Source organism: Hemibagrus wyckioides, linkage group LG08, assembly GCF_019097595.1.
Source record: "Hemibagrus wyckioides isolate EC202008001 linkage group LG08, SWU_Hwy_1.0, whole genome shotgun sequence".
Taxonomy (NCBI): Eukaryota; Metazoa; Chordata; class Actinopteri; order Siluriformes; family Bagridae; genus Hemibagrus; species Hemibagrus wyckioides.
This window is the reverse complement of record NC_080717.1, coordinates 23,661,344-23,676,875: the sequence shown is the minus strand read 5'-3', so window position 1 is coordinate 23,676,875 and position 15,532 is coordinate 23,661,344. Positions and strand designations below refer to the sequence as shown.

General features: G+C 43.0%; 4 protein-coding genes across 8 annotated transcripts in view; 3 read left to right on the top strand and 1 right to left on the bottom strand.

Moving 5' to 3' along the window:
- cdk10 (cyclin dependent kinase 10) overlaps positions 1 to 2,177 on the bottom strand; it is an 8,591-nt gene extending 6,414 nt beyond the window's left edge. For 2 of the 3 annotated variants that reach the window (XR_009205359.1, XR_009205360.1), the window contains exons 1-9: positions 1,988 to 2,177; positions 1,696 to 1,768; positions 1,511 to 1,582; positions 1,155 to 1,257; positions 924 to 1,005; positions 718 to 785; positions 582 to 634; positions 433 to 502; positions 264 to 323 (exon numbers count right to left, since the gene is read on the bottom strand). Coding sequence is in view for 1 of the 3 variants with exons in the window: in XM_058397813.1 (XP_058253796.1) it covers positions 264 to 323; positions 433 to 502; positions 582 to 634; positions 718 to 785; positions 924 to 1,005; positions 1,155 to 1,257; positions 1,511 to 1,582; positions 1,696 to 1,768; positions 1,988 to 2,077 (671 nt within the window). In the remaining 2 variants the exon portion in view is untranslated. The remainder of the gene's footprint in view (positions 1 to 263; positions 324 to 432; positions 503 to 581; positions 635 to 717; positions 786 to 923; positions 1,006 to 1,154; positions 1,258 to 1,510; positions 1,583 to 1,695; positions 1,769 to 1,987) is intronic. The other variant, XM_058397813.1, reaches the window with a different exon arrangement.
- LOC131358223 (aminopeptidase N-like) overlaps positions 1 to 3,274 on the top strand; it is a 17,948-nt gene extending 14,674 nt beyond the window's left edge. For all 3 annotated transcript variants that reach the window (XM_058397815.1, XM_058397816.1, XM_058397814.1), the window contains one exon: positions 2,520 to 3,274. In XM_058397815.1, the coding sequence (XP_058253798.1) occupies positions 2,520 to 2,683 (164 nt within the window). In that variant the 3' untranslated portion in view covers positions 2,684 to 3,274. The remainder of the gene's footprint in view (positions 1 to 2,519) is intronic.
- Positions 3,275 to 4,769: 1,495 nt separating this feature from the next.
- On the top strand, positions 4,770 to 9,610 carry chmp1a (charged multivesicular body protein 1A). Its single transcript, XM_058397136.1, has 7 exons — positions 4,770 to 4,907; positions 6,138 to 6,157; positions 7,118 to 7,195; positions 7,441 to 7,587; positions 7,858 to 7,986; positions 8,145 to 8,338; positions 8,557 to 9,610. The coding sequence occupies exons 1-7, from the start codon at positions 4,901 to 4,903 to the stop codon at positions 8,576 to 8,578; spliced, it is 597 nt and encodes a 198-aa protein (XP_058253119.1). The 5' UTR covers positions 4,770 to 4,900; the 3' UTR covers positions 8,579 to 9,610.
- Positions 9,611 to 11,160: 1,550 nt separating this feature from the next.
- Positions 11,161 to 13,336, top strand: slc10a3 (solute carrier family 10 member 3). The gene has a single exon (XM_058397135.1). The coding sequence runs from the start codon at positions 11,697 to 11,699 to the stop codon at positions 13,059 to 13,061; it is 1,365 nt and encodes a 454-aa protein (XP_058253118.1). The 5' UTR covers positions 11,161 to 11,696; the 3' UTR covers positions 13,062 to 13,336.
- Positions 13,337 to 15,532: the final 2,196 nt, after the last annotated feature.

The following is a 15,532-nucleotide window of genomic DNA, read 5'->3' as shown; positions in this document are numbered from 1 at the left end:
AGACTCAGCTGTCAGCTATAAAGACTCAGCTGTCAGCTATAAAGACTCATCCCTTCAGCAGTCTCTCTTTATTTTCTCTCTTCAAGTTAACAAGAGAAAAATCAGCAGAAAACACACAGAAAACTTCACCACGTCAGCGATTATTATTAAGCTGTTTATTATTAGTGGAGTGTGTGCTGAACACAGTGTTTTATTCACAAGTTGTTAGAGTTAGAGATTGTTAGAGATTGACTGTTAGTGACTGGTCAGTGTGAGGGTCGTACCACATGTCCAGTGCAGTGGTCTGTGTCTTGGTGCCCAGAAGGAGCTCAGGTGCTCTGTACCTGCACACACAGGCAATGAGGTCAAAGTTCTTACTGTTGTCAGCAGACTGGGTGGGGGGTGGGGTGTTGGAACAGTTTGGAGCAGTGAAGGCAATGATGTGACACTTACCACAGAGTCACTACTTTAGGGGTCATGGGCTGCTGAGGGACTCCATAAACACGTGCCAGGCCAAAATCCGCTACACACACACACACACACAGAGTTGCATGTTATACGTGTGTTTGTGTGTGTGTGTGTGTGTGTGTGCTGACACTCACCGATCTTCACACAGCCTTTATCTGTCATCAAAAGATTTGACACCTTCAGATCCCTGCAGGGAGAGTGGCTGTGTCAGAATCAGTGGGCATGTCAGAGACAGTGGGTTTGTCAATATAAGTTGGTCACGTCTCTCACCTGTGCAGGATGAAGTTGTGATGAAGATACACCAGACCCCTGAGCAGCTGCAGAACAATACACTTCACCTACACACACACACACACAGGCATGTCATAACAGGGTGTCTGTGCATGTATGTTTGTGTATGTGGAGAGGGGTCAGTTGGATCTGGCCAGACTGAGGCTTGTGTGTGTGTGTGTGTGAGAGAGAGTCTAGGAGCTTACTTGTGCCTCTGAGAAGGGAGACTGCATGTTCTCCAGGAGGCTGGCCAAATCCTGCTCACAGTAACTCATTACCAGGAACAAGCTGAAACACACACACACACACACACAAACATCACTGGTGATATTTCAGAGATGAAGAAGCTTCACATGACGATATCACAAGTAGATGCTATGGGAAATTATGCAGCTCTGAGATGATACTGTGTGTTTGTGCTTCCTTCCATCCACTACCTCTCTAACTGGCTCCCCACCACCACCTCCTTCAGCTCCACAATGTTCGGATGTCTGAGCCTGAGGAGCAGTGTGATCTCTCTCAGACTGCTGATAGGGATCCCTACACACACACACACATATATATATACATATATATACACATAAATATACACATATATATATATATATATATATATACACATACATATACATATATATACATATACATATACATATATATATATATATATATATATATATATATATATATATAGTTTAATTAGGTATTTATGCACACACTATCGCATCTAAAAACACATATACATACACATACACATAGTGTGTCTTCTAACACACACTGACTCACAACTCACCGTCCTTCTCTTTATCCATGCGCACTTTCTTAAGGGCCACAATCTCATTTGTGCGTGTGTCACGGGCTCTGTCTGTGTACACACCCAAACACACAACAGGATTTTAAAACATTTATTAAAAGTTGTTGGTGTCATAGTGTAAATGACCACAAAGCTGGTGTGTGTGTGTGTGTGTTTAAACTCACACACGATGCCGTACGTTCCCTCTCCAATGCGGTTGAGTTTCTCAAACTCTTTGACACTCCTGCAGTTCCCCAACTAACACACACACACACATACACACGGCTCTATATACAGATCTCTCACATCTGTCTACATATACTGCATCATTTAACACACATATTATATGCAGTTTTAAAGTTATAAAAGTACATTTATTTATAACTGGAGAGAGAGAGAGAGAGAGAGAGAGAGAGAGTTTTTAGTACTATAATCTTTCATTATCAGTAACTGGCACGCGCATTAGCATTAGCTTACCCGCTCGGTGTGCGGGACAGTAAAGCTCCTGCTGGATTTGAGAGATTTCAGCCTGATGGGCTCCGGTTCAGGATCCGCCGGGTTCTCCATCTGATACACACACAGTCTGAATACACACACTGCAAAACAGCGCGGCTAACACATTAGCGCGTTAGCTATGTTTTGGTTCGGATTGATGAAGTCTCGCGAGATGTCGCGGGATGTGGCTGTAAGGTCACGTGGTACAGTGGCCAAACTCCGTCAACAGCTTTAATAAGCGATATAAATCATTATAAATAATATATTTTTTTATTCATATTTCAAAAATATCTATTTTATTCACACGTAAAACATAATTCACATTCATTGTGTATTCCATATATATATATATATATATACATATATGTGTGTGTGTGTGTGTGTGTGTGTGTGTGTATATCTTTGATATCTTTGTGTATAAATAATTTTTGCACTGTATGTGTAATCTATTAGCTATACAGTGACATACCTGTGTGGCTCTCCTGGTGATTGTGTGTATGTGTGTGTGTGTTAGGCTCTGCTGATGATGAAACTCCCCCCTACAACGATGGGGCTGCCCGGTCTCCGCTCCTGGTTGGCCTTCTGTATGGACTGACCGTTAGCCGGAGCCAGCAGGTTCTCCCTGGACGGAGCCGTGATGATGATAGTGGGCGGGGCCCGGGGACAGGAAGGAGATAAAAATGATGGTGATGATGTGACTTTGTCCTGGGGCTGCTGTGATGAAACAGCTTCATGTACTGTAAAAAAAACAAAAACAAAAAACAAAACAAAGTGTACTCTTAATACAGAGATTATACACCTTCTTAGAATAAATGTCTGTCTGTGTTCGTCTTGAGGGAAGAGGCACTGAACACTCTAATAAACACTGAACACTTCACTGAACACCCCACACACTTTCTGGAAGAGTGACAAAAACAAATTACGAAAGAAAAAGCTTGTTCGCCTTTGGCACAATGTTTTGTGGAAACCAAAACCCTGAAAACACCGTCCTCACTGTGACACATGATGGTGGTATCACTGTGATGTGGAGATTCTGAAACTGGTCAGGAGTGAGGTTGAGATCAATTCAATTCAATTCAGAAACCTTTTATTTTATCCCCAGGAGTCAATTTAAGGCACGCAGAGTAGTTAAAAAAAGATCAGTGCAAATACAAAATGAAATAAAATAACATGAATAAAATACAATTGTTGTAATGATGATAAATGGAATAAGTTTGTTAGTGGAAAACGCTTTGAGTAAACATCTGTATAAAATATCCGTAAAGGTAAACACCTGTATAAAATATCTGAAAATAAATATAAACTGTTTAAAGTGTGAAAATAGGTACTGTTTAATAGCAGAAACAAAATGATACAGGAACATGATAGAAGAAATCCTGTTCCAGTCTGGGAATTATGTAAACATAAATGAGACTAGGGGTGGAGCTTCATATTCAAACAATATTTAAAAAAAAAAGAAAAGTAAGCTGAATTATTCGGTTGTGTGTGTGTGTGTGTGTTGTGTGTGTTTGTGTTAAATTGGATTGGGATTAAGCTCTTGGTGGAGAGAGAACAGTGGCAGTGTTTAACCCAAGTCGACCTGCCATGACAAAACACACTGAGCGGAACAATCCACTGTCACTGTGCTTCATCATCATCATCATCATCATCATGAGTACAGCTAAAAGGCTTACAAATGCGCACACACACACACACACACACACTGATATCAATAACATATACTAACTATAACACTAAGACTATGGATTGTACTAATGTACGTTAGTAATATTCTGATTATCACTTATACAATCTATACACCAATATTTTGCTGAGATTACTGTAATATCAGACACTTCAAAAGATTAATAGCTACAGAGACAGATTAGGACAACAGGGCACAGTGTTACAGACAGTCAGAGAGAGAGTGAGAGAGAGAGAGAGACAGAGAGAGAGACACTAATTTAAGCTATATAATAATGGTGTGTATTACCGGTGTGTATTACCAGTGTGTGGTGACGAGCTGCTGGCTGCGGAACCCATTCCCCATCAGAACCTCAGTCCATGTCCATCCCTCAACACTAATCACACTTATCACTCACACACTTTGCTCACACTAATCTCTCTCCCTGCCTCGGTGTTCTAATCCTCAGTGAAACACTTCCCCTCATGCACTTCCTCTAGATGAAGTGTCCTCGGACATGCTCCGCTTCATTACTCATCTCACATCAAGTCACACAGAAGATGTAGCATGTAGTGTGTGTGTGTGAATTAATTAGTTCCTTTGTTAATATTAAGGATGGATGTGTGTGTGTCATTCATTAGGAAAGGGGCGGGGCTTAACTGACCAAGCTTGAATAATTCTAAACGATCAGGATATTGAAGTGGAAATTCTGCTGTACATGTGAATGAGATCCAGAAGCAACACACACACACACACACACACACACACACACACTGTCTTCATAAAGTCAGGGTTTTCCTGCAGCATAATTAGAACATGCCAGTGTGTGTGTGTGTGTGTGTGTGAGAGAGAGAGAGAGAGAGAGAGAGAGTTATGATTATAACGCTGTTATAATCTTAATTATACCAAACAAACAAAAATATAAAACATATCGTTTATTCATTTTAGGTTCCTTAAGTTATGAATATTTGGTGTGATAAAACCTGCAGATATAATTTTTAGGAATTGTAATTCATATAAAACTAACTAACTAACTAACTAACTAAATACATAAATAAATAAATAAAATTTACGGTCATAATTACGTCCTGGTTTCGGCGAGACTGACGTCAGGTCACGTGGTCGGGTGAAAGGTGGAGGAAGGCGGAAGTGTCTCGGATTGCAGTTGTGGGTCAGAAATAAACAAACGCTGCCATTAACAGTGTCCCGGATTATTATTGACGGACACAGACATGGACGGTGAGGACAGATTTGTGTTTGTGCTTTAACATGTGTATGTATTCACCATTCGGATTCTGGTTGAGTTTAGCTTAATCGCCGTGCGAAATGATAATGCTAACTGCTAACTTGGCTAAAGTAGCGTGTCTGCTAAATGTTGGCGCTGTCTGATCTAAGAGATTAATTATTTATTATTTTGTTACTGAATGATATTACATATCAGCTGATAAATGTAAAGGGATGTGTCTGAATAAAAACGCGAGAACAAAGGAAGGTGTTTGTTGATTTCAGGAAGGTATCGGGGGTGCCATTACTTTAGACACGGTGTAGGGGTTATTAAATCTGGACAAGTTTCAGACTCAGCATTACTCAGCAGGACTGCTAAAGTTCTCTACCTAGGGTGCCTATTCTCCTAGTGAGCCAGACATCAACCCTAGATTCCTGCCAGTCTCTGGAGAGTCACACCCTGACCACTGGTCTGATCTGATCTCATCTGGTCCGATATGATCTGTGGCCTCCTGCTGTTTACGTCATAATCTCTGATTCAGTACTGATTACAGGTCATCAGAAATGTATTTACAGTCGTGTTTGTACAGCTTCAGGACAGTGATACCTTTCTTTCAGCAGGATGTCCGGTGTGTTCCACTTCATCTGCGTTCCTGTATTGGTAACAGAAACAAGTCCCATAGTGTGAGGAGATATATTAATAGCTGAAAATAATCGCAGATAAAATCACAACTAAACAATATCATGATATAAGTTCATATGACTTCGGTTGGTTATTACTTATTATTAGATTTTTAGACGGTATTCAGGTTTTTGTAATACGTGTCTGAGTGCTTTTACTAAACGTACTGAAACTGTCCACTGTACATTTTTTTTTCTGGGTGTAAAATGATTACAAATCAAGAAGCTGAGGATGTCCCTGTCCACAACACTGACCGCAACTCATCACTCATTTATTTCAATGTGTTTGTTGTTTTTTTGTTTGTTTGTTTTTTAAATAAAATAAATAAGTAAATTTATTATAAAAAAAAGTCATTTTCACTTTTTAAAAGTAAGAAATGTAGAAAACATTTTCATTACCAATAGTTTCCTCCGCTTCATTAAGAAGACTAGAGTGAAAATGTTTATAAATGTATGACTTTGTGCAGAAATTTTTATTATATAAAGTTCTCTCTGTACTGTTTTATTATTATTATTATTATTATTATTATTATTATTATATGATTCTCTTTTCTCTCCTCACAGATACACTTTTCCAGTTAAAGGTATGTCACACCACCATCTGTCTCACTCTCAGGGTCAAGAATGTGTAAAAATACAGTACAGAAAATCCCTTTTTTTTTTCCATGTATCCAGGTTTGTGAAACTGGATAATATTTAGAGAATTAACTGAATGGCACAGTGCTCTTACACAGGAATATATATATATATATATATATATATATATATATATATATATATATATATATATATATATATATATATATATATATATATATATATATATATATAATAAAATGAAGCAGGAAAAATGGGCAAGCGTAAGGATTTGATCCACCACTGGATCAGAGCATCTCCAAAACTGCAGCTCTTGTGGGGTGTTCCCAGTCTGCAGTGGTCAGTATCTATCAAAAGTGGTCCAAGGAAGGAACAGTGGTGAACCGGAGACAGGGTCATGGGCAGTTAATGCTGGTTCTGATAGGAAGCTGTCAGAATACACAGTGCATCACAGTTTGTTGCATATGGGGCTATATAGCTGCAGACCAGTCAGGGTGCCCATGCTGACCCCTGTGCCCCACCAAAAGCGCCAACAATGGGCACGTGAGCATCAGAACTGGACCACGGAGCAATGGAAGAAGGTGACCTGGTCTGATGAATGACGTTTTCTTTTACAACATGTAGATGGTTGGGTGCATGTGTGTCACTTACCTGGGGAACACATGGCACCAGGATGCACTATGGGAAGAAGGCAAGCCAGAGGAGGCAGAGTCATGCTTTGGACAATGTTCTGCTGGGAAATCTTGGGTCCTGCCATCCATGTGGATGTTAATTTGACACGTATCACCTACCTAAGCATTGTTGCATATATATATATATATATATATATATATTATATATGCATGCAACAATGCTTAGGTAGGTGATACGTGTCAAATTAACATCCACATGGATGGATATGGTTTTATATGTATATGTCTGAGTGTGTGTGTGTGTGTTTCTTTCAGTTCACAGCAAAGCAGCTGGAGAGACTGGCGAAGAAAGCTGAGAAAGACTCAAAGGCAGAGCAGGCTAAAGTTAAAAAGGTTTGTTAATTTTTGTCATTCCTCTAACTCCTCCCACTTCTGATGATATCAGAGCACTGTGATTGGTTGAGGGAAATGTTGAGGAGCTTGTTAAATTCTCAAATCTTACAGAACTACACACACCTCACAGTGATTGGGCAATGAAGGCACCTTGATGCAGAGCAGGTTGTGACCAGCAGGGGGCAGAACACATCATTATATGAAGTCTAACCTGTGTGTGTGTGTGTGTGTGTGTGTGTGTGTAGGCTCTCCAGCAGAAGAATGTAGACTGTGCACGTGTGTATGCTGAGAACGCCATCCGTAAGAAGAATGAAGGTGTGAACTGGCTGCGTATGGCATCACGTGTCGATGCTGTGGCTTCTAAAGTACAAACCGCTGTCACCATGAAGGGGGTGAGTGTGTGTTTGTGTGTGTGTGTGTTTGTGTGTGTGCATGGGTTAAATCTTTATTATAAACATGTTTAACCATGCTGCTGCTGAGTTCTGGACTGGACTTGGTGGTCAGGTGTTGATTAATGCTGGTTTATATTAAGGCACTTCCTCTGATACCTTATCGTTTCTATAGTATGCTGTTATAGAAAAATAATCAGTTTTGGTTGGGTGTCTCTTCATGACACCACACAGTTGTTGATTGTGTGTGTTTGTGTGTGTGTGTGAGATCAGGTGACTAAGAACATGTCTCAGGTGACCAAGGCTCTGGATAAAGCTTTGAACTCCATGGACCTGCAGAAAGTGTCAGCCGTCATGGACAAGTTTGAGAGTCAGGTCCAGAATCTGGATGTACACACTTCAGTAAGTGCACACTACGCTTCAAGTGCTATAAATGACTCGTCCTTCTGTCAGGACAGAGAAATCTCTCCATCATCAGGATGGGATTGATGCAGGACATGGCTGTTTGAGAGACATCTCAAGATTGTGAGGTTTAAGAGTGTGTGTGTGTGCTCGTACAGGTCATGGAGGACTCTATGAGCTCAGCCACCACCCTGACAACGCCGCAGCAGCAGGTGGATGATCTGATTGTGCAGATTGCGGAGGAGAGCGGGCTGGAGGTGATGGATCAGCTCAACGAACTTCCTGCAGGAGCCTCCTCCCTCGGGGAGAGTTCAGTCAGGACACAGGACAAAGAGGACCAGCTGTCCCGCAGGTACACACACACACACACATACACACACATATTCGCTCACACACGCACATGTACACACACACATTTGCTCGCACATATACACTCGCTCGCATATATTCTCTCGCACATACACACACACATTCGCTCAAGCATACACACGCTCGCACACACATGCACATACATATTTGCTCGCACAGACATGATCACACACACACTTGACTTGTAATGGTGTGTTTCAGGTTGGCGGCTCTGAGGAACTGATCTGCTTGTTCCTGAAGAGCTGGAGCATGATGACGGATTGATGACGGAGTGATGACGGATTGATGATGGAGTGCTGACTGAGTGATGATAAAGAGCGCTCAACTGATGGACTCCAGTTTTTATTCTAAACTTCACCGGCCTTTGATTTGTCTTTTCTTATCCCTACCACAATCTAATAATACACAAAGACATCTCTCTCTTTTGCTGTCTCTCTTTCTCTCTCTCTCTCTCTCTCTCTCTCTTTCTCTCCCTCCCTCTCTTTCTCTCCCTCCTTCTCTTTCTGTCTGTCTGTCTCTCACACACACACACACACACACACAGAGACATATTCATATTACACACACTGCTGAAATCTCTCGTTGTTTACACACACACTGTGTGAAGCTGAGCATCAGGACTCTCTTTGTGTGTGTGTGTGTGTGTGTGTGTGTGTGTCTGGGTTTGCAATGAGATGTGCACTTCTTATGACAGGCAGGAAGTTTACACACACACACACACAAGATGTAAATGATGTATACTGATTAGTTTTAATAAATTTGGTTCTGTCCAGGGGAGGAGTGTAACAGGACATAGCTGTACACATTCTGATTTGTAGCTGATGATGTGAGCAGTGTGACTGCACAAATTAACACTAATCAAGTGATTTGGAATGCAGTTGCTAAGCTCCACCCATTTTCTAAAGACACACACACAAACACGCTGAATTGTATTAGCATTGTGGCTAAAGCTCTTAGTGTTGTTCAGCCTTACTGCACCACACACACACACTTCCTCTTCCTGCTCATTTATGTTCCTCCTCCTCAGTGCCTGAATCAGATGTTAGCATGTGTGGAGCCCACGCAGCACCACGGCATTGTGGGTATGGAGACCTGTCTTCAGTACAGCTCTCTCTCTCTCTCTCGCTCTCTCTCTCTTTTTGTGTGTGTCTGGAAGTGTTTTTATTTCTGTGTTCCTAAGGTTATTTATACGCTGCCGCTTTTCTCTTTTGGTTTTGTACAGTTACAATGTGGGAATAAAATGTCTCTAATAACAGCTCTCTGTGTGTGTGTGTGTGTGTGTGTGTGTTCATCTTCACCTGTTCACTGTTACATCATCCTTGTAATAATAACAATTAGAAGAACAGTAGTAGTAATAAAAAGAAGACTTTATTATGGAAAATATACAAAAACTGAAAGTAAGGTAGTGTGTAATTTTGAAGTATCGAACCTTCTTCTGCATCTAAGCTGAATTCATTAGGAAATGGGCGGGGCTTAACTGACCAAGCTTAAATAATTCTTTACAATCAGGATATTGAAGTGGAAGTTCTGCTGTACATGTGAATAAGATCCAGAAGCAGTGCGCACACACACACTGTCTTCATAAAGTCAGGGGTTTCCTGCAGCATAATTAGAACATCATCACGTGTGTGTGTGTGTGTGTGTGTGAGTCAGCATTTTAAAATTACACACACTGCTGAAGTGAAAGTAGTTCAACATGAAAACTGACTCCAACTCTCTGTGTGTGTGTGTGATGTACACTGTATGGTAAATTATTTATGCCTTACATATTCACCAGCTCAATAATGTGTACACACACACACACACACTTCCTGCCTGCCCCTCACTGTCACTCTGATGGTTACCATCCGAGTAACTTGCTGTCAGGGTTGCCAGATTGTTTGTTTCAACACTGCCTTACCACATCAGGCAAAATGTTGTCTTGTTGCCATAGAAACAGGTACAATTTAAGCGCTAATTATTTCCCTGACCCGCCTCCTGTTACAGAAACACACTTTTTCAGGGTCATGTGATCATTTCAGGGTGAATCACATTCTGACGTGTTGTAGATCACTTTACGTGTGACCGAACTACTATCTCAGAAATCCATTTTTCCCACTGAAAATCCTTCTGATCCAGCAGCTATGAATCATGCAATCTGGCAACCCATGTAAACAAACAAACAAACAAACCACTGTGTGATATTTTTCAGTATATTTTATCAAGACTTTTGTCGCATCGCACAGATGATGATGATGATGATGAAATCGGCCGTGTAAATGATTGATGCTGTACTTTATATATTAGGATTGTAGTGTAACGTAAATAAATATATAGTACAGTAACCTTATCACTTTACTGTGTCACAGAAATAAAACACATCACTGCCTGTGTGAGAGAGATTTTATTAATGATGTCACTGTGATTAGTTTCAGGTAATATTTTACATATTTATATTATTATAGAATTATATTGTGTATTATTTTATAATTCATCTTTATATTAAACAGCATTTAAGGGAATCCGCTGTGTATGTTTTTCTCTACCTTCTAGCCATAAGGTTGCAGCATACCATTATTATTTGTTTTATTTTATTATTTATTTTGCTTTCTTTTGTTATCTAATTAAAATAAAACTCATGTTTGTTATGCGTAATTATAGTGATAATGATAACGTGATGTCACGTCGTTGTTTCAGTATGATTCTGCTAACAGTGGTGTGAGTGGCGTGTGTGAACAGGGCGTGGTCCTCATAGGATCTGTGAGAATGGGGAGTTGAACGCATGGCATGGCAACCCAAACCTGTAAAACTCGAATCTGGCAACCCGGCCGGGGATCCTCCTCCAGTCCAGTGAAACAGCTGCTGGGGTTTTGAGAGCAGCAGCGCAGGAAAATCCCTCATGTCTCACTCTTTCTTCTTCTTCTTCTCATTCTTCTTCTCCCCGCTGCTGGAATTCCATCATGTGCCTTACCGGAAAGGAGAGAACCTGAGCGCGTGAAGAACATTCAGGACCGAAAACGGACGGAACCGGAACACCGACAAGCCGCGCGCTCGCGTGTGTGTGTATGTGTATGTGTGTGTCTGCGCGCGTGTTTGTGTTCATGTGTGTGAGCTATTAATCATATTTATTGCACTGCTGAGAATCTGATAATGCGTGGGAAGTGAATCCGCAGCTGTGTGTCTGATGAGATGAACGGAAACGAACCCATTTTGGAATAATCTGGGAATATTCGGGGCCGTTCTGAGGGGGGAAGTGTGCTGTTCACCCAGAGAGCCTGAAGGAATTCTGGGAGTCTCCACAGATCATTTTCATTTCTCAGAGTCCCTCCAGTTTACCCAGGAGCTTTGGAATCATCTCTACCATGAGGATCATCTCTGCTTTGTGCTGCCTGGTTCTGCTTCCCACAGCGTTCACACTGGCGCTCCTCCAAGACCCGAGACTGTTAAACGGAACCGGGGATCACCCGGAGAGCTACCTGCACATTGGAGACGGATCATCTCTGGAGTTTGAATTTCCTGAAAACACAAAAGGCGTGATCGTGATCTCGAGCCGGCGGCGGAGCTGGAGGCAGACGGTGCGAGTGCTCTCCTTAGAACCGGATGTGCTCTCCATCCTGAATGTCAGCGACAGTGATGGCGGGCGAGCTGGCCCAGTGAACAGCTACGTCATCAGCATCCGCTCCGGATTCCCCGGAACGGCTCCCTTACTGGTCCAGCTGCTGGACCTGGAGCCCAGCTCTGAGCCGGTTCTGATCGAAGAGCGGAGGGATTATTCTATCCGGGTGGCTCCAGGTGTCGATGGAGACGGAGACATTTCTGCGCAGCTCGCTCACTTCTCAGAGAACCCGGTTTTGTTCGCTCTGCTGCCCCTCATCTTCATCAACAAGTGTGCGTTCGGCTGTAAGGTGGAGGTGGAGGTTCTGTGTGAGCTCCTGCGACGGCCCATCCCGCTCCTCCTCGGGATCATGGGACAGTTCCTGGTGATGCCACTGTACGCGTACGGAGTGTCCCAGCTGGCCGGGCTGCCCAAAGCGCTCGCTCTGGGTCTGGTCATCACGTGTTCGGCGCCGGGCGGGGGAGGCGGCTACCTTTACAGCCTGTTATTGGGCGGAGACGTGACCCTGGCCATCTGCATGACCCTAGTGTCCACCGTGTTTGCGACAGCGGCCATGCCTCTATCATCTGCACTGTATGGACGGTTGCTCGGCGTCCACGCCGCCCTCCACGTGCCGTTTGTGAAGATCCTTGGCACCCTGCTGTTCATCGCCATCCCCATCTCTCTGGGCGTGTGCGTGAAGCTGCGGCTGCCAGCGCTCACTCAGGTGCTCCTCGCCCTCATACGCCCCTTCAGCTTCTTGCTCATCGTAGGCGGGGTCTTCATGGCATATCAGATGGGCGCCTCCATCCTGGCTGATGTGCAGCTCTGCATCGTGTTCGTGGGTGTCACGGTGCCGGTCCTGGGCCTGCTGGTGGGCTTGGGGCTGGCACATATGGCCGGACTCGCTGTGCCGCAGAGGAGGACGGTGGCGATTGAAGTGGGTGTCCAGAACAGCCTGCTCGCCCTCGCCGTCATGCAGCTGTCGTTCCGACGCGCGGAGGCGGACTTCGCATCTCAGGCGCCGTTCATCGTTGCGCTCAGCAGCACCAGCGAGATGCTCCTGATTGTCATCGCACATCTCATATACAGACGACTCTGCCACAAGGACAAAAATGATCCTGAGACCTAACACACACACCCACACACACACACACACTGAAACCAAAGACATTCCTTTTTCTAATCACAGAATGAATCTTATGTAAGAGATTTGTGATATTTTTCTAGCACATTTGTTTGTTTTGTACATTTGTATCCTGTTTACAAATTTGTATGTGTGTGTGTGTGTGTTGAGCTCTTGTTTGTCTCTGAGGATATATGTACTTGAATTTTTTGTGTGTCTGTGTGTGTGTGTGTGTGAGAGAGAGAGAGAAAGTGAAGTGAATAAACCCACTTTGAAAGGGATTGTGTGTGTTTCTGTGTGTGTGTGTGTGTGTCAGTGTCTTACGCAAGTAGAGACACCATTTTGAGTGTATGTGTGCATGTACTTGCGCAACAGTGTGTGTGTGTGTGTGTGTGTGAGAGAGAGAGAAAGAGAGACAGACAGAGAGCAGGGACTTTTGGGTGTGTGTGTTCAGGAATGTGTGTAGATGAAGACTTAACACACCAGGTTTCCATTACAGTCTTACTTGTGTGATTGTTTATACACTTTTGAGGATCAGCGGGTGTGGAGTCTGTGTGTGTGTGTGTGTGTGTGTGTGCAGATTATTTGGGTTTTAAGAGGCTTAGTGCCTGAATGCTGAATATTTTTGGAGGAGGTGTTGGTGAAGACACTGAACCCAAATGCTGCATTTCCATATGTAAATATGCAGAAAGAATAACACACAATACTCTGACCTTTAGAATGAACACACCTGAATGTTTGAGTGTGTGTGTGTGTGTGTGTGTTGTATTTCACAACACCATGTTGCTCAAAGGTCACAGCAGGCTGTTGTTTACTGAATCTAAGTGTTGGACTGATTGCTGTGTATTTGTGTGTGTGTGTGTGAGAGAGAGAGAGAGAGAGAGAGAGTGTGAGAGAGAGAGAGAGAGTGTGTGTGAGACAGAGAGAGAGAGAGAGAGAGAGAGATGAAATTCCTGATATCTGCTGGTATTTCTGGTGACACCAGTCTCAAAATCTCAGTGGATTTGCTGCTTCTAAACATCCTACAGAAGTGACTGTAACACTGAGAGCTGATGATGTCAGGAGTTAGGTTACAGCAACTGACCAATCAGCAACTGACCAATCAGCAGCTTAAACCAAGCAAGAAGCTAAGGGTAAACAATAATAACAATAATAATAATAAAAGCTGAGGCTTGTTCACAGTAAAGTTCACTTCTGTCCCTTCGCTATTTTGTCCTCAGTGGCAGATTATGTGTGAATAGCGCAGACTCTCACAGGTCAGTTCGAATGGGCAGAATTAATTCAGTGAGGTGAGTTTATTTCACATGTAGTTTTCATTACAGTCTTTTTTGACAGCTTCTGAGAGCTCTAACGACCACCGGCCTTCTCACGTTCCTCACGTGATGTTTCTGAAGCATTGTGCAGCACTGCACTCTGTCTCTCTCTCTCTCTCTCTCTCTTACTCTCTCTCACACACACACACACACACACAGAGTTTGGAAAGTTTTTCCATTGTGATGTCAACAGTCAGTCTGGCGAGTAGCCGATCACAGCCCTGCAGCTACAGGAAATTTAGCTGTGCATCTACGGGAAATGACTGATTGGTCTGTTACTGAAAACCACACACACACACACACACACACACTGCTGCTTTCAGTTTAGTAATAACAGCAAGGTTGTTTCCTGGATATCAGGGTCATCCCCCCCCCGCCACACACATACATACATGTGTATTGTGTTCAGTGTGTGACACTTAACCTTCATTCTGACTCGTGATAAACATAAAGATGACTGTCGCTGGTACAAAGTACAAACCACGAGGCAGTTTGTGTTTCAGCACTGCTCTCTCAGCAACTTCCTCTGACCCCTCTGAAGTGTGTGTTATTGTGTGTTCAAGAGGAAGGTGTGAGATTTCTGACCTTGACACAAAACTTGCCGTTTTAGTGGCTTAAGTGGTTAGGACACTGTTGCTAAGCAACTAGATCGCATGGACCCTGAGAGAACACAAGCTAGCAAATGATGAGGCTAAACGTGTAGTACTTAGAAGGAGCGTGTCTTCTGTGCAGGTTATGTGAAGGCGCGGTGGCGCTAGCGAGCAAATTCTTCGAAACGTCAACATTTCTCTCAGCTGTGTGGGTAAATTGCTAAGAAGAGACTCTGCAATCACATTTAGCATTGAGCGCTAGCCCAGCTCTCATGAGTAACTTCATAAACATTGGAGACTGTGATCCGACTCAAAAACCCTCCGGCTGTCTGAGGAGTGTTTTACATAGCAGATGTGTGTGGGTGTGTCAGCTGAATATCAACTGGCTAGCATGCTAGTTACACCAGCTGTATTAATAGCTAGCATGCAGACTAGCTATAATAATAATAATAATATATGAGAATTTATTAACTATATTCCGCATGTTTAGGGAATCTAGCCATGGGGTCTCAGTCCAGTGACTGCTGTGCCGGTCCCAAGCCCGGATGAATAGAGAGGGTTGCGTCAGGAAGGG